Below are 21,252 nucleotides of genomic sequence, written 5' to 3' on the forward strand. Positions count from 1 at the left end.
GCCTTAGCCTTCTGCATTTGGCACACAGACCGTGCTTATTGGCTCAGTAAGCTGTCTTGGAAACCATCCCTTGCGAGGGAATACCCTGCTGATGCTGGATGGTTTTTATGAAAGCTTATCTAGCCACCTGATATGCAGAAGGGCAGAGGAACTGCTATGTGTAGCCCATCCCGAGCTCCATAATGGCTCCGTGTGTGCCACTTACCAGCTGGCACAAGTTACAACAGCTGTGGGGCTCATGCTAAGCACATGGAATTGATCTGACCAACGCGTTACCTTCAGGTTGGGAGGATTCTTCTGATTTATCATCATCATCCAGTTTCTCCTCTTCGTCTTCTTCTGAACCTTTCTCAGAAATAGATTTTGGGTCTACGTCTGTACTCATTTCTATGTCTTTCAATTCACATTTAACAGAGCCAGGCTCAGTCTCAGCATCACAGTCCGGTTTAGTGTCCTTATCTGCAATATCTGTCTCCTCTTTGATATCAGACTTTTCTTTGGCTGCTGGATTTTCAGACCCTTCAACTTTAGACTCTGTTTGTTCTGTAGTCTTTTCTTCTTGTACTGGTGTGGATGGGACAATAGGTGGTGTTTGACTGCAGCCAGCACCGAGAGGGTTTACAGAAGAGACAGTATTTGCATTACCTGTCCCTCTGTTTTGAGCAAAGTTTTTGTGAGCCTCAAGAAAAGAGAGTTCAGGATCATTCAGAATGTGATAATCTGTTCTACTGACTCCATGTTTAGCAGCACCAACCAGTAAGTCTTTGTCATGTTTACCACACTCCCACCACTCTGGCAGGTCCAAGCTTGGTTGGCATAATTTTAGCCTCTCCCCTAGCTGCGGGTGATGGAGAACCTGTTCACGGATTTTCCGCAACAGTTCTATGCGATATAAAGTTCTAGAAGCACGCTCTTCTGTGATTGGCTCAATCATAGTGGAAAGATCAGGTGGTTCTGCAATGACAACAATTTGGATTGTTTAACATTGATTAAATGTACACCCATCTCAAAATCATTACACCTGGGCACGAAGCTTCAATAGTCCCACTGTCTCATAACAGTCACGTTGATTCCTGCACTCAGTTAAAACTTACCATCATCCGGTTTGACTGGCATTCGGCACACTCGTCTACACATATTCACAAAGCCATTAAAATACTTTTCCAAGCTTTCGTCGGACTTTTTATCAAGCCTGGCAAATGCTCTGAATTGATTCCAGTCAAATTGATGTTTTACAGGATCAAAAATAATTCCAAAGGTAGACACCACACGATAAAAATCAGCTTCTTCTCTTCTTGTCCATCTAGTCAAGGAAGAAGCAAGAGAAGTGAGGACACTGAATAAACGAGAGTCCAAACATAGTTTGGATGCCCCCAAACCCCCTTTAGCTTATTCTTTCAAAACAGAAGGGCAGTACTGGTGACACACAAGCTCAAATGAGATTTAAAGAAAGATATCACTAAGAAACTCACTTCTGTCGTTTTTCAGTTATTATAGCTTCCCTTTCTGCTTCTAGTGCCCTCACTTCTTCCCGAGGCCGACGTCTCCTGCGGTCAGTCTTCATTAGTGCCTCTTGCCTCATTTGTTGCCTTTTATAGCTGCGCTGATAGGCAGTAATGAGGCGACGCAGACGGGTAGTCAGGGTTGAAGTGTTGGGCCAGTAGAGTTGGCCTAACTCAGCATTGCTTTCACTGTGCTTGTCTAGAGAATAGAGAAGTATTTATGCACTGCAAAACCACCACTAAACATTTCAAAGTTTCTATGGCTAGAACTGAATTCCTGTTTTATCTGATAAGAACATATGCCTATGTATAACAAATTAGAAATAGGATAACTACATTGGTAGGAAATAAAAAAAATAGAATCAAGCCATCCAACTCTAAGAACTCAGAAATGCTTGTGAAGCATTTAGAGATAACCATCAAGCATTATTATTCAATGTTGCGAATGCAAACATATTATGAATACTGTAAGTATTTAAATTAATACAATGCATCTTTAAATGTATTACTAAGAAGATAATTCTGCCTCTGAGGAAACACCTATGCTTACTATTTCCCACTTTATTATTCTCACTTAAACTTGGCAATTTTCCTCCATACTGAGGAAACAATATATCTGTAACTTCCAAGATTATCTCAGCAAAAACATCAACGGCTGCATTATGAAACATCCGGTCTTTATCACCACAATTTCTACTATGCAATTAGAAACCCAGAAAGCCATAATGTGGATTACTCAAAGACAGTAAATAATTGTTTTGAAAGATGTGAAGCATGAAGAGAATTGGCAGTAAAAAGTTTACTGTGGTGTTTTCCCCAAACACAACCTATCCCCTTATGTGGTAATATAAACAGTCCACCTTTCCCTAAATGGTCCATTTTTGCCTTTTTAATTTATTTGCTATAGTCTTACTTGGGTGTATTTCTATGGACTCCTCTTTGTCTTCTGGAGGTGAGTTTGCAAATTCCTTGGGGAGAAGATAGAAATTATTTCAGTTTTCAGTTTTGACCATATGTTATCATTTCAGGAGAAAAATATGTCATCTCTCAAACACAGCAGCAAACAATCTTTGTAAGGTGTGTTTATCTGATAGCTCTCAAACTTAAGAACTGCACATTAAGGTAAACATGGAGAATCAGTTATAATTATATATATTTGTCATTACAGAAAGTTGAAGTTCTTACATCAATTTCATCCTTGAAAGGAGTTCTGGTTGGCTTATATTCTGGATCTTCATCCTCTCTGTCAAATTCACCACTATAAAATATTTAAGAGAAATATTTTCAGGAAATATATTGTTTTTGAGAGGGGGCTGATTTTCTGGACAAAAGTAAAAAAGCTACAAAAGCCATCAGTATGGTGTACCAAGTTACACATTTATATTTCATGCTCAACTGTGTAAACAATTCTATGTACTTTTTACATCATATGATCACTTCAGATCCTCAGGCGAGATGTAAGCAAAATATGACATATGAACTAATGCCAACATATACAATGCTGATAAAGTTTATTAATTTTTTCATGTCCTCCTTACCCATCACCGCCATCTGCTAACATGTCTGTCCCTCTCTGTTCAGCAGCTATGGCCTTCGCATCAGGCATGCCAACCCGTTCCAGAAAGCACAGTGCTGGATCAGCTCTCATAGAATTGTACTTCTCATAACCTGCATGCAGAGCGGGAGACAAATTTTTGTTAAAAGCTATGACCAGCTGTGAATAGAATAGGTTTAGGCAGTAGAAGTATGATTTTCTGGATTCATTTATTTATTTTTAAATAAAACAAAGGAGCTGTCACTGTGCTGGAAACAACCATTTCATTCATGTAATGAAATTTTTCATATTGGTAAATTCCATCAACACAGAAACATTTTCACATCAATAACATTAACAAACAGTAGATACTGAAGAAAGCATTCAATTTAATGTCTTTATAAGGTAACGTAAAAATCTTTCACAAGTGAAAAACTTCTTTAAGTTTCCTATATGACTTTCACAGTGGTTCTCCACATTCAACACTCCCTACTGGAAACATGCAGATGCGAATGGAAACACACACGCACACATGCATTTTCTACAGCTCCAGCCCTGCTGGAACCCTCAATGTAGGCTGCAAAAATGCTGCATACATGGGTTATACGTAAGACCAACGAACCTGTCTTATTAGGTTTAGGATGATGCATGTCAGTAAGATGACACTGTTCCCTCTATGGTTTTCAAACTGCTGTTTGCTTTTTTACTGCCCAAGTTGACTAGATGGAAAATGGCAGATCCCAACAGTGCACTGCAGGAAAATGATTTTTAGACTAGACTTGCCTCAGCTGAGCCCACAAAACAGAGCTGCTGTACATAGGCAGAACAGCACAATTCAATTAGGATTTGTACTACAACACACTGCTCCTAACTGCTGTAGAGCCTCAAGCCAAACTGTAATCATGAAAGGTTTTATAAGCCATCATTCTCCCCTTTAGTCAGGCTGGGCTGCTGAGAATACCTCTGCGACCTCCAGAGAATTGGGATTATAATCAGGAATCGCTCACTGTATATATCATGCCAGCTCTGCATCCCCAGCCTTTCAAAGTTAACAAGGCTGCATCCCACTCAAGGGAGCCGGGAGTTCTCAACACTGACATTTGTGAAATATTGCTTGGAACAAAGCCCAGGAGGCACTTGTACAGATTAATAGCAGAGGTTAAGCCCACCGTCCACTTTGACACTGGTTGGCAGAGTTAGCAAGTGAAGCAGTGCTGAAAGCAAAGTTTATGGAGATCTATCTTACTATTTGGCTATTATTTAAACAAATATGGTTTTGTTTTATTTACAGCCAAGAAAGTAATGTTTTCTTCTCAAATATTCTGCAAACATTTAAAAACAGCATCTGATATTTACAGCTCATATTAGGTTTTTAATGCAGGCAAGAAAAAAAAAAAGGGAGATACAAGCCAACAGTTCTTTGGAACAATACTTGTTAATATTATGACTGAACAGTCCTACACATAGAAAGCTTTACAACTGAGTTTTGTTCAGAGTGAGACATCACTTACCGTGTTTGAATACTCCAATTAAAAGGGATTTATCTGCCTCCTTATCCCACCAGTCTGCAGGAACTTCGGCATGGAATGGCTCAGGTATCCATACATCTACTTCACTGTAAAGACAGCATTATTTACATTCTCAAAGGTATTACTAGGCAAAGATGTTTAAAAAACAAAACAAAACAAAGTGTTTCACACTATTTTGTAAATATGAATGCTGGGGACACACACAAAACCCGACACAGAAATTGAAATACCTGGAAAAATAATTAAGATGGTTAAAAACAAACAACCAACCAACAACAAAAAAACCACCAAAAACCCCCACCCCACAACAAAAAACCCCAACATTAGGCTATTTTGGGAGTGGAATGACAACGGTTATCCACATATGATTCATTTAAGGTCTTAATATATTTTTTTCAATTTTTTACATTGAGATAGAATAATCTTTCAACATTAGCAGAACTGAAAATCCACTTCTGTCATTTCCCACATCATTCCCTCCCCCAAGAAAATTACCCACGGCACTTGATAAAACAATAAGGCTGCTTGAGAACAGACATTTAAGAGATAAAGTATGACAACTTTTAAATGCTGCAGTACTATAGTACGTGTACTTTATAAAAGCCAGCATCATAAAGCAAAAAATAAACGTGCACTTGCACTAACCTTGAGTCAGCACCCTCTAAGATCTTGTCTGCTTGGTCCCCTATAACTTCTTGTCGTAGATAGTAGAGCATGCGGACACGCAGCAGGACCCTGGAGAGGAAGGCAGAGGGGGGAAAAAGTTCTTAACTTCAGGACTGTTTGCCAACAGTGGCTTTTGGCAGCTGCTGCTGTTCATCCATCATCCTGCCAAGGCTGATTAGCCATGCTGTATGGTAGGCTTGAAGCGTGACAGATGGTGGCACATAATCACCTCTGTGTGGTGCTTTCTGCTGGCTTCCAACAGGCCTGCCTGGCAACCGCTTACACTGCACAGAGAGGGACCCAGCTCAGCCCGGCCCCGGCGCATTTCATTTAGTTCTACCTAGTGCAGCTTGTGAAGTTTAGACACGTACTCTACCACTGCCTCTGAAGTATTGAAGCAAGTTTGTAAACAACTGAGCAGATGGCTTTCAGTAACTGTTCTGCTTCATTATCTCATAAAATTTCCTCAGCTGCTGCCTTAATACCATTTTTGGAAGCACATCAGAAGTTGTAGGAATAAACGAGATATAAAATCTGGTTTTACTACCTTACAATAAACCCTCAATATGGAATGTCAGGTTTTTCAGATTATACAACTTTTTGCTTCCGAGAATGGGGGGAAAAAATAATCCCCCATTTCCCTTGGGAGATATTAACTATTTTTACTCTTTATAGTTCAAACTGCTATTTAATTTTACCTGTGCACAACCTAACTGCTACAAGGAAGTGAAAAATCTTCATTGCTCGTGTTTATTTTTTCCCCATCTCTGCAACACTACGGTCATTTTTGGAAGCACTGTCAGGTGTTGTGGTCACACTTGAAGCTGGCAGGAGAGAGAATGGCAGACTCTGGCTTTTCAAGGAGACTAGAAAAGAGGTCATCTCTGTAGAAAAAGTATCTACCTGAAAATAATCCTGCTCTCCTATGTTTACCCAATTCAGGGCACCCCCTGCTGCCTAGTTCATGAAGTAAAATCAGTACCAGCTAAAATGGAGATTACTCACCCTGCCCTCTCACTGTACCCAAATCCATCACGGCAACTGTTGAACTGCTGCTGCTCCTGGAACAGCAAGGGTGACCAGGGAGGCAGTAATCTGATCACCCACTTGCATGAAAAATTTAGACCACCACCGGTTTTAAGAGCTCCTCATTAGAGATCTGATGCAACTGGAGCAATACCCGGTTTTACATGTGTTATTCAAGCAAACCTCGGAAGAGCAAGGATTTGAATGAAGGTCATGTCTACAATTCAAAACATGTCAGACATGCTTCTTTTTGTATGCATGATAACCGGGACCAGTAAGGTGTCCCTGCTCCCTGTGTGGCTATGTAAATAAGCTGTTGAGGGTCTCTATCATCTTAGTATTAAGCAATAACAGCTGTTACATCAAGCCAAAGAAGAGGAGCAGGAAAAAACCCCATCATCAACCAAGAACCAGAGGCTCTTTGCACCTTTCAGGAGTCCTGTGCATTAAAACAGCATACATGTTACACAAGGACAGGACACCAGTTCTTATAAAGCCAATTGCTACTGCTACCTTTTGAAGGAAATGACTCAGGTTATTCATTAGCTTCCACCTCTGTTTGATTTTACCTGGGCTAAACATGTTGCTTCTACAATTCACTTAAGTTCTGCTGGATCTGGGAAGTGAAGGAAAAAGATAGCAACTGAAAACATTCTTGCACATTTATCAGTCTTCCCGATCCTTGCAATTGTTCTACTGTATTATTACAGAAGCAATATTTCAAAAATGAATTTAAGTCTGATCTGCAAACTGATATAACAAGTAATGAGGACATGTTACCTGGGAGATTAAAATAACGTTACAAGACAGAATTTAATTACTTTAAGAGCAAGTGAAATGTAATAACAGATCTGAGTAACAGTTTAGAAAAAAAATCAGAAAGCAGTTTATTTGGATATGCACTTGCTAACGTAATTCTGTAAGTATCTGTTTTCATCAGCTGAGAATTAAGCTTGGTTAGCATCTGGAAACAAGCTAATAAACCCCTTAAATGCCTTTCCTCCTTCACATCACACCCCCTATTGACAGGCCACAGGTACTTTTCAAATCAATAATTTCTTTCCAATAAACAGTATTAGTAAGACACAATATATATATTAAAAACACAAAAGTAATTACGACCTTTCAGTAACACTGCATTACATCTATATGGTGTATATATACAATGAAATTTAAAAACAAAACAAAACGCCCCAAACCCCAAAAGCAAACAACCTCCCCCCACAACCCCAAACCAATATATTTTTGGGACAAGGGTTAGGTTCAGTTTCTTTAATGGAGCACAGGGTAAGCAAACCTGAGATGGAGAACCAGGACATTGTCAAAGGAAGCTGACACAAAAATAACTAAGATATTACAAACAAAAGTTAAAAGAATGTAAGAGAGGCTCTTAAGAGACATTCATGCAACAATAAAACAACGTAACATCCAAATCAAAATACAACGATCTTTATCCCCAAAGGCTTTCAGTTTAGTAACATGTTTAGAATTTCAAAAATCTAATCAGGGCACTGATTCAGGTGAGAGAGCTCAGTGAGAAATTTTATCTCCAACAAAGGAGAAAAGAAGAAATGCTCTGTATAACGTGGACAGCAAGAGAGGAAGGGAGAAAAAGAATGAAGAGACCAGATACACCCACACACAGGTGAACCACTACATGAAACTCTGGAAACCCAGAACTGGGTATTTGAGTTTAACATCTAAGGAACAGAACTTTGAGGACATCAGCCTGCGAGACCCCACAAGAAGGGTAAGAAACAAAACAGCTTTTGTTTAAAGATAGCTAATTGTCAAGAGAAATAGACTTAGTGTAGAGATACAGTCTTTCCTTTATATGGTAAAAAGAATAACCTCATCTGATTCCATTCTTGTTTAGTAAGTAGAAAACAATTTTCTTCGGAACTGTGTTTTAAGTGCTGATCAGTCATAAAGAGCTTACAGAAGTAGCCAGATAGCTGTAAGATGATTATCCCCAAATTAAAAAGTAATAATGGCCTTTACATCCTATTAAATGGCCCTGTGTTCTACTAAAAATATCCAAAAGAAGTTGTGGACTTTTCAAAAGCATGTAGTAAAAAACCCCTCTAAATGAAATATTTATTAATACTTACTTATTACAGTGATGTTTCAGATGTTTCCTATAGCTGTCTTCTTGAAATAATACATCTGGATTACAGGTTGTGAGCCAATCGGCATCTTGCAGCATTGGCTGTGAACTCTGGGCTTTTACTTTCTTGCCTTTCCTCCCTCGGGGCACTGGTGCAGACAGACCTACATAAAACCCCAGTATTTCTTATACAATCTGAATAGAAAAGCTCTCACCCCAAACTGCTTTACAAACATACATTTAAAGCTAAGTATCACTGCTATATTAATTCTTTTGTGGGCAACACAACCACCAAAAACTGAACAGCAACATAATTCAGTCAGAAAATTGCAAATAACAAAATCAACCAAAACTTTCATGCAAATTTAGGTGTGAAGATTTCAAAAATTCAGAGCGCTAGCCAGAAAATGGTGTTATATAAATATTTCTTGTAAAAACTCTCATGAGTCTGAATGGCCATAAGGAAACAAGCTTTCTGATTTATGGCAATTTGAAAGAGATTAATTCCAGCAGTAGGTGCCACTTAAAAATTACACTAGAGTATTTGTTCAAAACTGATTTAAGGGAAAGCGCACTGTGTCCTACAATGTGAGGGAGACTTCCCCTTTAAGTACAGACCAAGTCAAAGCCCACCTTACTCATAAAATCTGACAAGATCCTACAACATGTCAGAATGGCTATAGTTTAAACTAAATACACAGCACGACTGAAGCAATTCTTTCCTATTTACTAGAATCATTATTTGATTGTGGTAGACATACCGGAATGATTAACCAAAGCTCGAGTTTGCCCATCTGCAGTTGGAGTGATCAGATCCCAGATGAAACTTTTGATATTTTCATCCCCTTTGTAATGATTAAGACAATATACCAGGATAGTCCGGCAGATGGTTTCCACATCTTGTTCTGTTAGCTGACGTTTATAGCGCCCATGTGAGAGGATGTCAGTCCACCGACCCCAGCTATAAGAAAAATATGTCCAATACAACAGCCAGGGCACTGGTATTTTAATTTGTGACATTCAATTTAACTCCTGGTACCAAGCAAGTTGGGACCTCCTGTGTTAGCACTAATGCATTTTGCATTTGCAGGTTACGTCAGGGAATCCAACCTCTAGCACCAAAGAGTTAAGAATGTTTATTTTACAGAACAGGCAATAAGTTCACTGCTCGTAAAGCTGCACTTGAACTGCACTCAAAATAATAAAGTACATATGTTTAACTCTAATGGTCCCAGTAAGCTACGAATAGGAAATTCAACCAATTCCTACAATCATGGGATTTGGGGAATCATTCTTATTTTGATCCCCAAATCCATTATTAGCAATTGTTGTATGCAACTTCCTAAAATAAAGACAGTCATTCTGAAGCCCACCATGTTAGCAGTCAAATATAGCTACTTGCTTGCAAAGAGATAAAATTCAAATTGGTAAATCCAATGGGAGAAAACATAAAGTATCAAATAGCTGAATTTAAGCGGTGCCGAAATACCAGAATCTATGTTGAAAACCTCTAGACTGACTGTTGATTTCACAACCACATTGTTCTTTACAAATACACTTTGTTATTCTCCACAACAGTTAGAAAAGAGAGATTAAGCCTCGATAACTCAGGAATTCTTTACACTATGAGAAACTAGAAACAAATATTCCATCATCACAAAACTACTTATCTTACCAGTGAGCTCACAGCCATCTGTGAGACACTCAGATACTTTAAGCGACATAACTCATATATAAGCAACTTATATATATATATAGCAACTTAGAATCTCACTGGCATGTATATAGCGTAATGAGGTAAAGGTTACACAGTAAGAGATTATGTGAACATGTCCAAGAGAAGGATGAGTTATTTACTATATATCATTTCCATATTTTCAGTTCTTTAGCCACAATCAGTGTATTTAATCTTTATATCCTTACCCATAAACCAACAAGTTCTTCTCCACCCTGAAACATTCACTTCTTGCATAACCCTGTGATTTGTCCTGAGGCCTACGGGGCTTTGTGCTAGGCTTTTCTTCAGAATCACTTTCCAGGTCTGAAAACTCCATCAGTTCATCCTCTTTGACTGCACTGTAGAGTCTGGTTTGCTTTCTTACTCTTGGTGTATCAATAACTAAGTTATTCTAAAATGAAAGTGAAAATGTAGAAATTTAGGAGGGGGAAAATCTTCAATTTAATTGTACTAGGAACTATCATAAAGCTCTTACCCTTCCATTTAAAGCATCAATATCCAGCTCAGCTTTCTTTGCCCACTTCTGCCAAAAATTAGGGTCATCCAAAGAAATGTCTGTCCTGTTCCCAGATGCAACAAAACTAGCCTAGTAAATGTGAAAACACATGCATTGGTTTCTTAACTGCATGCTACAAAGAATATCTGTTTTCACTGATACATACAATACTTAGGACTTATAAAGTAGTAGTTTCAAGAAAGAAAAAAAGTAAGCCTGTGAACTATCATGACTGGAAATACAGATATCCCAACATTTGTGAGGCAAATATGTGAGACAAGTACACTGAAAAACTAAATAGACACAGAAGGCAATTTAATATTACTTCCATCTATCCTGGTCACATTTTATTAATTTTCCTCTGAATGTCAATGCACACCTTTGCAAATGTTGAGCCTTTTCCTTCAGATTCAATAGTAATTGTGTGTGTTCGCCTTAAGAGAATCTGATCAATATCCTCTTCACAAAACTTAGACCCTTCATCTTCCTCATCCATCAGAGCACCATATGCCCCCTTTCGAAGAAGATCTTCTATTTCTTTCTTAGAAAGCTGTTGCACCTGTAACATGTAAGAGAGGGTTTGGGGTTTTTTTTGACATCAGCCAATGTGTACATCTGACAGCATAATCAGACTGACTGTCCTCTTATTTAGCATTTTAAGAACTGAAACTCTAAGATAATGTGCTGTCGGTCAATTAAACATTCATGCTTAAAGTCACCTTTAAAAGAAGAATACAAACAACAAAATTCTTACGGTGAAGCTATACGAGTGGTTTAAATGATTTAATAATTCATTGTCATTGAATCCCTTTACTTTAGCTCTGATGACTGCTAAACTCCCCCTGGGAGCAGATTTAACTTACTAACCCGACAAAAAGCTAAAGCAAAAAAAGTCCAAAGCAAAAAGGCTACACCAGAAAAAGCTGACTAGAAGAGCTCCAAAAAGTGCCAGGATCACCATAATGTAAAGGGTGGAATGATGAGAATGGATGAGGATTGAGGGAACATGACTCCACCTGCCCCCTTTTGGCAATAAGTGAGCCATTAGATAGGCTGAGCCAGTTGATATAGCCTTGCCCTTAGTTAACCCTACTTTAAAATACATGCTGTACTCCATCTGAAACCAACCTTCTCCAGCTAAAACACAAACAAGCAAGGAAGTGTCACACATTCATAGCATTTGTTGATCATGCACCTTAATATATTAATTCTCACCCCATTTGTAGCATTTTCTCTTCCGCTCATAGATTGTAGCACAGCCTTATCAAGGCCAAGCTTCAAGCTAGCTTTGTCAAACATTTCCCTTTCATAAGAATTCCTTGTTATCAACCTGTAAATTTTCACTGATTTGCTCTGTCCTATTCTGTGACATCGTGCTTGAGCCTGATGAAACAAAGACAGATACTCAGTTATAGGTGACAAAAGGAAGAAAAAAAATTTAAAATAATCAATACAGAGAACTTCCTTTAAAAGTTATTGCTTTCAATATAAATAATAATCTTTATGCTTTCAAGAGAGGAACAACAGATAATTTCTCTTGTGGGTGAAGAAAATTTCACAGCAAAAAGGCAAATAAAAGTTTTCAATAAAATCATAGCTTGCAATATTACCTGGAGGTCATTTTGGGGGTTCCAGTCTGAATCAAAAATGATGCAGGTATCAGCAGCAGTAAGATTAATGCCCAAACCTCCTGCCCTTGTACACAGCAGGAAAACAAACCTATCAGAATCAGGTCTTGAAAACCTGTCAATAGCTGCCTGACGCAAGTTGCCTCTTACTCGGCCATCAATTCGTTCATATGGGTACCTGAAATAAAGACGCATTACAAGGAGAACTTTAATGCAATGGCATTGTTTCTTTGTAAGAATATGCAATTTTAAAAAAAAAGGGAAAATATGCTACTATAGGGTCAAAAGAACTACAACAAACTGAGTGACTGTTCCTGTATCCAACTTCATCAGTGGAAGACACACTACTTTGTCTCCTGCTTTGCGTCTTTTGGTAAAGAATAGACTTTCACTCCAAGGAATGAAATAAACATTCAGGCTTAAGCTAAAAAAACCTCTAGAGCCACCAAAACATTTAACTGAGCAGTAAACTAAGAAGTTTAAAGCTCTCCATGTGAGGTCATTTTGTATTCACCTGAAAGAAAAATCTTAGTACTTGCAACTTACAGGTATGCTTTTCCCTTTAGTCAGATCACTACAGAAAATACTGTAAAGTGTTTGAATTTCATCCCTTTTCAATATGGATTACTCACAAGTTAAATACTGTGGCCACTGAGGAAAGCACAATTTATTTAGAATTGTATTATATTGTTGCTCTCACCGTCTTTGAATGAGGTAGTCTTCCAGTATGTCCAAGCAGCGCACCATCTGGGAAAAGATAAGCACCCTGTGGCCACCAGCCTTCAGTTTTGGCAGCAGCTTGTCAATCAGTACTAGCTTGCCAGCAGCCTGGATCATTGCCTGGAGCTGAAAATCTGGAGAGTCGGCATTGTGTGTTTCTTTAAACTCTTCCAAAATTTTCTCTTCAGCACCTGCAAAGATTGGACAGCAATACATGAACACTGCAAAGGGTTTTATTAATAAACAATGAGCTCGCCTTCAATACTCTATAGAAACTGCAGGAATGTTTTAAGCATTATGTGAATAAACATTTATAAAAAATATTAAGCTTAAATTTAAAGCAAACATATACACAAATACAGCATAAATAAAAAGTAACTTTGAGCATTCATTCTTTTTTCTCCCCTCTTCTAAACAGGAGTAAACCCTTTCCTAAATAAATTCATACAACTATTTGATGCACACAATTTAATGAAAAATTAAGAAAAAAGATGAAAAAGTAAACGGTATTCCAACTGATCAAATGGATTTTCTGTCCTTTTTATATGCAACATGAAAGAAAAAAAAAAATCTCGTTTCCACAGGAAAACACATGGAATACAAATCACATTTGATGTCTGTGCCTCCAAAACCAAAACCAGGCTTAAACATGCGCGTGACCTGGACCTTTTCCTTCCAGTATTAATTACAGAATCAAAATCCAAACAATGGAAAAACTAATTGGGGGGGGGGGGGCCACGAGTTGTGAAATTATTATTTTACCTTCTATTTAGCTTTCTTTTCTCATTGAATGTGGGTTTTTTTTTTTCAGTTTGATGAAGCTATCCAATGTATATATTCCTTCCAGAACTAGTCAAAAGTTCTTTCTTGCCACTCTGCCTATGAATGATATGCATAGCAGCAAATATTTCCTTGTACTGCTCATTACCTGAAGGCTACAGACCAAGTTCAAGCGCTCTCTTCAACCTCTTCTATGCTTTTATTCCATTTTTTTATGTCACTTCTACAAACAGTGGACTATTCCAAGAATTATCAGATTACTATTCTTGGCTATGTAAAAGGTTAGGAATCTTCCTTCTAAGCTTATTTCACATCCAAATAAACCCTTTTTTTGAGCTTTTTCAGTCCCTCTGTTGGTTATGTTTTTTTTTTTTAAACAAAATGTAGTTTATAAAGCATTTCTGGTTTGTATAATATCCAGCTTCAATACTGCTTTTGAATAACACAAGGAAAGGTAGGAGGGTTGGGGGAGGGGAGAAGACCAGCTTACTGCCAGGCTTCTGCTGAGCATCTCTCTCATATCCCAGTTCTAAGTAGATGCCTGTAAACAAACATGCAAATGCACCCTCCCTGTGTGATCGCTGGTTCAATGCCTACTGTAATGTGGCGTCTTAACTAGATACCACCCTAAGCAGGCCGTCCGACAGCTTCGTATTACTCAATACACTTGTACTACAAGCTTTTACAGAACTTAACGGACTCAAGACGTGACCACACTTGAAGGTAGTTTTATATCCCTGAATTTTCCTTATCTGGATTCCCTACTCCAAGCGGTACTGATCCTAATGGCCTGCAAAAAAAATAAACCCATGTGAAAATAGTACAATCAGACACTCCTTCAAGTTCCCTTCAACCATATCACTTCCCATCTTGTAAAACGGGCAGAATTTTCAGTAGTAAATCTCAGATTCTGTACTGAGCTTAGGCAATTTCAGGATATAGTAGGCTGTCAAGTAGTTCATATACAGTAACTTCAGTGATCTTTCCTGGTTACATCATTTATTTCTTCCTCAACTGTGATATCCAAATTTAAGTTTCACTGCTATGAAGTAAACTAATATGCAAACACAGCATCTGCAAAAGCAAACTGCCTAAGCCAAGCACACCACAACAAACCCACAAACAGGTCTAATGAATGGTGAATTTTCAGCATCAGCATTTGGCCTCAGCAAGACCCACTTCCATAACAGACCATAACCTCCAAAAATCTGCTCTTTCAGTAACGCTAACCTAACTAAACCCTGCAAAAGACCACCCTGCCTTTTTCCTTTCTACTTCAATTGAAATTAAGTGATGTACATTAAGTAGCCTGTTACCCAAAAGTTACTTGATGTAGTACCTGTAGGGCTGTAACACTAGCTCCTATCCTAGCTGATTTTTAGTAGGGGATGAAAGGAAGGTATATGAATGTGTGCTTGGTCCATCAGGGAAACCCCCACCTCCACTCCTAATTAGGAGAGGCTTCCAGGGCTCAAGAGGGCATAAGGAACAGAGTAGGAAACCTTTCCAATGTTCAGCACTGTAGGATGTGTAAGTACAGAGGCACTCCCCACTGCTGGCTCTTGGAGACAGAGAAAGAGGAATGATGTATAAATACTTGAGAATGGTTGCTATGGAGAAAACAAGGAGTCCAACTCGAAGAAAAATGACAGATAATGCTTTGCCCAAGTTGGTTGGAGAATATACAAAATACAGTAACTCCCTCTAGAAGCCTATTCAAAGACAGTCTCAGCAGACCACCATCCTCCCCTCCACAGAACAGATCTACCAATCAAGAAACAAACAAAAAACCTGCTCCACATTCAACCCCTACCATACTAATTCCCTCTATGGCTCTTAACTGAGGATTATCGAGAAGACTTGCTTGCAACTTTTATGCAAAAGAAAACATAGTGTTCTACTTGGATATTCAAATGCACATGCAGTCCTGCTTGCTCACAAAACCTGTAAACTTGGAAGAAAATGAGAAGGATTCAGAAACACCTTTATAAAAGCAGTTGAGTCTTGAGAACTTGCTACTGCAACAAATCATTTATCAGGAGAACACTATGCAACATTATGTACTAGTACTGCAAGAGCTCTTGGTAGAACTACACTAAACTTGTGCCATCACTCTAAGTACAAAGATGCTAATTATTGATCAACAAAATAGAACCTCAGGCTCAGATAACTACAGGATGTAAGAGTATTTTCTGCCCTAGAACTACAAAGGACATATTTGTTTAGTTCCATCTCCACAGTAATAATAGTCAGGATTTATTTATTTTTCTCTCAAATCTGAAGGCTTGACCCACCTGCCATGTTGCTGCATGACACCAAGTAAGTCCAAATGTTCAAAAGCCACAAAAATGTTAAAAAGGCAAAAGCGTTCAAGAGCCAAAGCCATCTCCCTTTACTAGATTAAGATACAGTTGTCAAAAAATATTTGCAATTTTCTATATAGCCACCTAGACTTCAGAAGTCTCTAACAGACACTAAATGTACAAGACCTGTGAGGAAAAAAATCACTGCTGTAGGCAACACTGTAAGCACTACTCATGAACTCTATTTGACAAAACAAAGTAGCAGCAACATATTGAGTTTATTTCTTTTAGCAAACATGAAATAAGGAAAAATAATGGCAAGGTTAAAACTAGCTGAAGACCAAGAAATGTAAAAAGCATCAAGTTCAGAAGCTCATAACCTGAACATCCTAAACTATTTTCTGGTAAACTCATTTATATAATGAGTTAACTTAAAACAAAGAACCAACAAACAAAAAAAACCCTACATCAGAACCACAAAGCTACTTTACTATATGGCTCATCTGAGTTTAGAAACTGAGCAGCCCACCAGCATGGCTGGGTTGAAGTACTTTGGAGTAACCCTATATCATGTCTTTGGAATAATTACTTGTGCATGAAATATAATTAGATGTCATTTCGTGAATCAGTTCAAGCAATTTTTCCCATTTAAACAAAAAATGTCAAGAAAATAACATAAGCACTGCAATATGGAAGTCATACAACAAAAAAACCCTGAAATCACATATGGCTCTTGAACAAAACAGTCTTTCATCATGAAGCTTATAACCAGCTTTAAACCAACCATAGCATAAATCATATACAGTAAGCAAGAGGAGTTGGGAAACAAGAAACTAGTAGAATGCAACCCTGTACGGAGGCTTGTGTTACATCCTCAAAGGGAAGATTTGATTTGACCAATACATACAAGTTTAGCATACTTCAGACAGCTATAGCTAGCTGGTTCATCATATGGTCGGTCACTGGAATAGGGTCCCAAGGGTAAGTGGTCACGGCACCACGACTGTCAGAGTTCAAGGAGCATCTGGATGACGCTCTTAGTAATATGATTTAGTTTTAGGTAGTCCTGCGAGGAGCAGGGAGTTGGACTTGATGATCCTTATGGGTTTCTTCCAACTTGAGACATTCTATGATTCTACTATACTTGCCATAGATAATCCTGATCTAAAACCAAGAGCATCACACTGAAAAATAGTATTTGTCATTAAAGTCTAAGATGACATTCATACAAATCTTTTTCTGACTAGATAAATTAGAAAAATGAACTGACAACACGTGGCCATAAAAGCAGGCCTGATCATAATTTCTTACGCCACAACTTTTATTCAGAAATTTTAAGTTACTCTCTCAATGTTCTATGGCAAGAAAATAAGTAGCAGCTAACTGTAACTCTGAAGAAAAAAATTGCTGTATTTATGCCAGCATCCCACAACTTGCATGATAACTGAAGTCTTGTTTGTCAGAAATAACAAAGGAAAACTTGATAATACCAACACTAACTCTGTCAGGGCTAGGAAGCCTTGAAAAAAAGCAGCACAGATGTCTTCAAAAGCAATGCTCTCCTCGCTAGCAGATATCCATACCTAAGAGAACCTAAAGGGTTATCTCACTTTTCTACTTAAAATAAATGAATAAATAAAAAAGACACATTAGAACAGAATTTCTAACTTAGTGAACTTTTTCGAATGAAGAGAAAAATAGGAGGCCTACCATTAATAAGGTAAGGATGGTTGCAGCATTTTCTTAGTTCCATCATAGTGTTTAAAAGATTAGGTACATTTGCCTGACCTCCACCCTTGGAAAGAAATGTGAAATTCTTTTCAAGAATAGCACGATAGTATTTCTTCTGAATATTTGTCAGCTCAACTTCAATGATGGTTTCCTCTTTGGGGGCCAGGTTCTTTTCTACATCCTCCTTGAGACGTCTCAGCATCATCGGCTTCAAAATAGCTTGGAGTTTTTGCACCTAGGAAATATGCGTTTAATAAACAACTGAATTAAAACTGCAGGGCTTCAAATATTTATTTTTCAATTTCCTTAATTCTAGAATCCTTGTTTCCTACCTCAGATGCCAAGTAGAGAGTATTTGTAAAAAAATATTTCCTCAGTGACCTAGAGACTGAATTCTCCTTGTTAACTCAGTGACATACACACTTCTAAAGTCAATTTTTAGTGTGTAACCCTTCTGTTTAGTGAATGTTACTAAACAGACCTCACTTAGAACTATCCTTCTACACAAGGACAGTACTGCACACCAGTCATGCAGAGCTAACCCTAAGTAAGCACAGCTATATAAGCAAATATGACTTTAAGATCAAGTTTTGCAGTTAACTTCTAACCACTAAACACAGTGTTTAATGCTATTTTTTCCCTTTATATATCTGCTTCTAATTCTTTTCTTATTTCTCTAGTTTTGACATCCACTGAAGTAGAAAACTATTTAGGCCTGGTCTCAAAATGAAAACATTTCGTTTCTGTAAGTTTTTAACACGCTGATAATTTTTAGTGTCTCCAGGTTTTGCAGCATATGCTTTAAGACACATCCTAAATGGGGGAGGGGGGAAGAAATCTCCATTTTCCTCAAAAAAAATTAGCTAAGTTCTGTCAAGTTTTTGTAAAGTCCCTTACAGAAAAAGCTCAAACATATTCCATATAGGAAGAGACTGGCATTTAGGTTGTTTTAGGCTGTCTCTCAAAGTACAAACCACCTCAGTGTTGAAGAGCTGATAATTCACCCTGAAATTGGTCGTCATCTCCTGATGCAGAGCTGCACAGCAGAAACATGAACAAAATACACTTTCTCCTGAATTCACATCATTCCCTTAGTAATAAAGGAACTTCAGGAGAAAAAAGATAAATTAGTATGGAGGGATGAAAAATTAAAAAAATACACGTAAGAGGACGGCAAGGAATGGAGGAGAAAACTCAAGTCATTAACACATAATCCCTCCCATCACTTGAAAGATAAATCAAATTTCAAAACATCTAATGGTGTGTCAGCAGAGAAGGCGCTTCTTCCAAAACTTGCTGGCCCAAGCAATCCAGGCTCCAATTCTGCTCATGGCTGATGGCATTATCTTAGTAATATTTCCATGTATGGCTTCAAAAATTTCCAGTACTGCTCCGCTGACATTTTGAGCTGGCCAGACAAAAGCTATGTTAAGAGTTAGGATATATTAACTCCAGCTCAAACACTATATTAACAGGACTACATGGCTTCTGGATCAGAGCTGGCTCACTTCCAATCAGGTCAGAGTCCATTCTGGCTGGCATGCAACTGCCTGCACAGTCTGTGGAAACATATCCTATGATTCCCTCAGGATGTGCTATGATTTTTCCAGGAGGTAAGGGACTGGGGGGAGAGCTATTATGAAATTTAGGCTATTACCTATGAAAGAGTTGCTCTCAAAGAAAGTTAAATTCAAGTAGTCAAAAGTAGAAATAGCAGAAATTGAACTTTCAGACAAAACGACATGAAGTTACACACAAAAATGCATGCAATAGTGAAGTTAGATTATCACAGGGTGCAAAGGGCCAAATTAAGGTGCCTAAATTAAGATGCCATGCTTCAGTTAACTCTTACTGTTAAGGTGATTTGACTGTTACCTATTGACTTTTTAAAACATTTTCTGTTTGAAATCTGTTTCTGAGTCAGTCAAAAAAATCTCCCTCCATTTGGTTACCTCTTGCTAAACTAGGTTTCAAAGATGTTCCTGTTTGCACAAAAGTCATTGATAAAACTCTCAGATGTTAACTCCACAGAAGTTACAGAGAACAGTCCCCTCACTCTGATACTGATGCTTAAGGAAGAATGTCAACTGACAAGTTAATTCTCTTAGAGTGAACAAGCAATTCTAGAAGTATTTTCATCCAGCAACTATTACAAGACACCGCACCCCCATTTTTAAACACCACATTTTAACAAGGGGAAACTTTCCCTGTTTCTGCATGACCAACGGACAAAGGATTAAACAAGACAGCGATAAGGCAAAATAACTTTTGGTCAAAAGCAAAAAACTTAACAAAATGCAAACAAACAAAAAAACAGGGATAAAACTACTGTGGTCTTCCAAACAGTAAATAGGTATTACCTGTAAAAACAAGCAATGAAGTTCAGATATAATAAAATGGATAAATTCACAATATCTAAATAGAAAAGTAAGTGTGCAGGAGACATTTACCTGTTCTTCAGTTTTCAGATCACCGAATTCTTGCATGAATGTGGTTTCTGATGGGAAGCGACCTGGTTCCAAGAAGTGAAGCAAGCTAAATAGCTCTTCTACAGTATTTTGCAGAGGGGTTCCAGTAAGCAGCACTTTATGTTCCTGAAAGGTTAAGAAATAGTTGCCTAGGAAGCCATCTAAATTCATTTTCAATGGAAAAATACACAAAATTATCTCTTTTTTTTCTATATGTATCTCCCATCTTTGCTTCCTCTCCCCTCCCCCAACTACTTATATATAGCTTTTTTCAAGACATTTCTAACTAGTATTCTGGCCTTCCTTCAGGGATAGCCCAGAAAAATACTTCACTACTTAAGCACCTTCAAAGTCCTCCAGATACAAGAAGAGATTTTACTGACCTACAACGTCCCAGCCCTTTCACAAATACAATGAACTTTAAATGGCAAAATAACAGCTGAACTTATCCCATCACTTCCAGTATAAATCCATCGATTTACCACACTTCCAACAGATCTCAATGCATGAATCTCTTCAGGGCAGGTGTTAAGTTTCTAACATAGGAAACCTGAAACAGAGTCCTACTTTCCTTCTACACACAACAGAGCGTGAGACTGGCAGAGACAAGAGGAAAAGTTGCATATTGCTTTAGAGGAGGAGCCCAGAGACGTTAAGCAACTAGCCCAAGGTTAAACATGAATTTAGTAGTAGAACAAGAACTGAAGTGAGAAGTCCCATATCTCCACCTATAGCCACGCCTATAAGCTCAGCCTTCCTCTAATAGCAACCGTAATGAGGAAAAGAAATTGTATACAGCATTTTTACAAACTTTCATTCATTAAGCCTCAAGACTCCTTCAAGAAAAGTATTGTTTAACAAACAGGGAAAAAGAAACTAAGTGACCTATAGGCCACCAGTGCTTGTGTAAGCTAATCTTTATGCCTCCCTATTCTTATCAGAAGTAAGAGGGCTTGAGTTTCAGGTGTTAACTTAGCATGACTACATTCTTCTCACATTTTTAAAGAATCTTCTGACCAAAAAA

General features: G+C 38.1%; 1 protein-coding gene across 1 annotated transcript in view; it reads right to left on the minus strand.

Annotated features, from left to right (window-relative positions):
• CHD7 (chromodomain helicase DNA binding protein 7) overlaps nucleotides 1–21,252 on the minus strand; it is a 135,695-nt gene that overhangs the window by 7,600 nt on the left and 106,843 nt on the right. The window contains exons 15-32 of the mRNA XM_072852433.1: nucleotides 20,211–20,354; nucleotides 17,740–17,995; nucleotides 12,927–13,137; nucleotides 12,209–12,404; nucleotides 11,814–11,981; nucleotides 10,978–11,157; nucleotides 10,578–10,688; nucleotides 10,288–10,493; nucleotides 9,126–9,325; nucleotides 8,369–8,528; nucleotides 5,211–5,300; nucleotides 4,548–4,651; nucleotides 3,041–3,170; nucleotides 2,688–2,760; nucleotides 2,416–2,470; nucleotides 1,473–1,701; nucleotides 1,095–1,303; nucleotides 277–954 (exon numbers count right to left, since the gene is read on the minus strand). Coding sequence (XP_072708534.1) covers nucleotides 277–954; nucleotides 1,095–1,303; nucleotides 1,473–1,701; nucleotides 2,416–2,470; nucleotides 2,688–2,760; nucleotides 3,041–3,170; nucleotides 4,548–4,651; nucleotides 5,211–5,300; nucleotides 8,369–8,528; nucleotides 9,126–9,325; nucleotides 10,288–10,493; nucleotides 10,578–10,688; nucleotides 10,978–11,157; nucleotides 11,814–11,981; nucleotides 12,209–12,404; nucleotides 12,927–13,137; nucleotides 17,740–17,995; nucleotides 20,211–20,354 — 3,400 coding nt within the window. The remainder of the gene's footprint in view (nucleotides 1–276; nucleotides 955–1,094; nucleotides 1,304–1,472; nucleotides 1,702–2,415; nucleotides 2,471–2,687; nucleotides 2,761–3,040; nucleotides 3,171–4,547; nucleotides 4,652–5,210; nucleotides 5,301–8,368; nucleotides 8,529–9,125; nucleotides 9,326–10,287; nucleotides 10,494–10,577; nucleotides 10,689–10,977; nucleotides 11,158–11,813; nucleotides 11,982–12,208; nucleotides 12,405–12,926; nucleotides 13,138–17,739; nucleotides 17,996–20,210; nucleotides 20,355–21,252) is intronic.

This window comes from Ciconia boyciana, chromosome 2 (assembly GCF_034638445.1).
Source record: "Ciconia boyciana chromosome 2, ASM3463844v1, whole genome shotgun sequence".
NCBI classification, from domain to species: Eukaryota; Metazoa; Chordata; class Aves; order Ciconiiformes; family Ciconiidae; genus Ciconia; species Ciconia boyciana.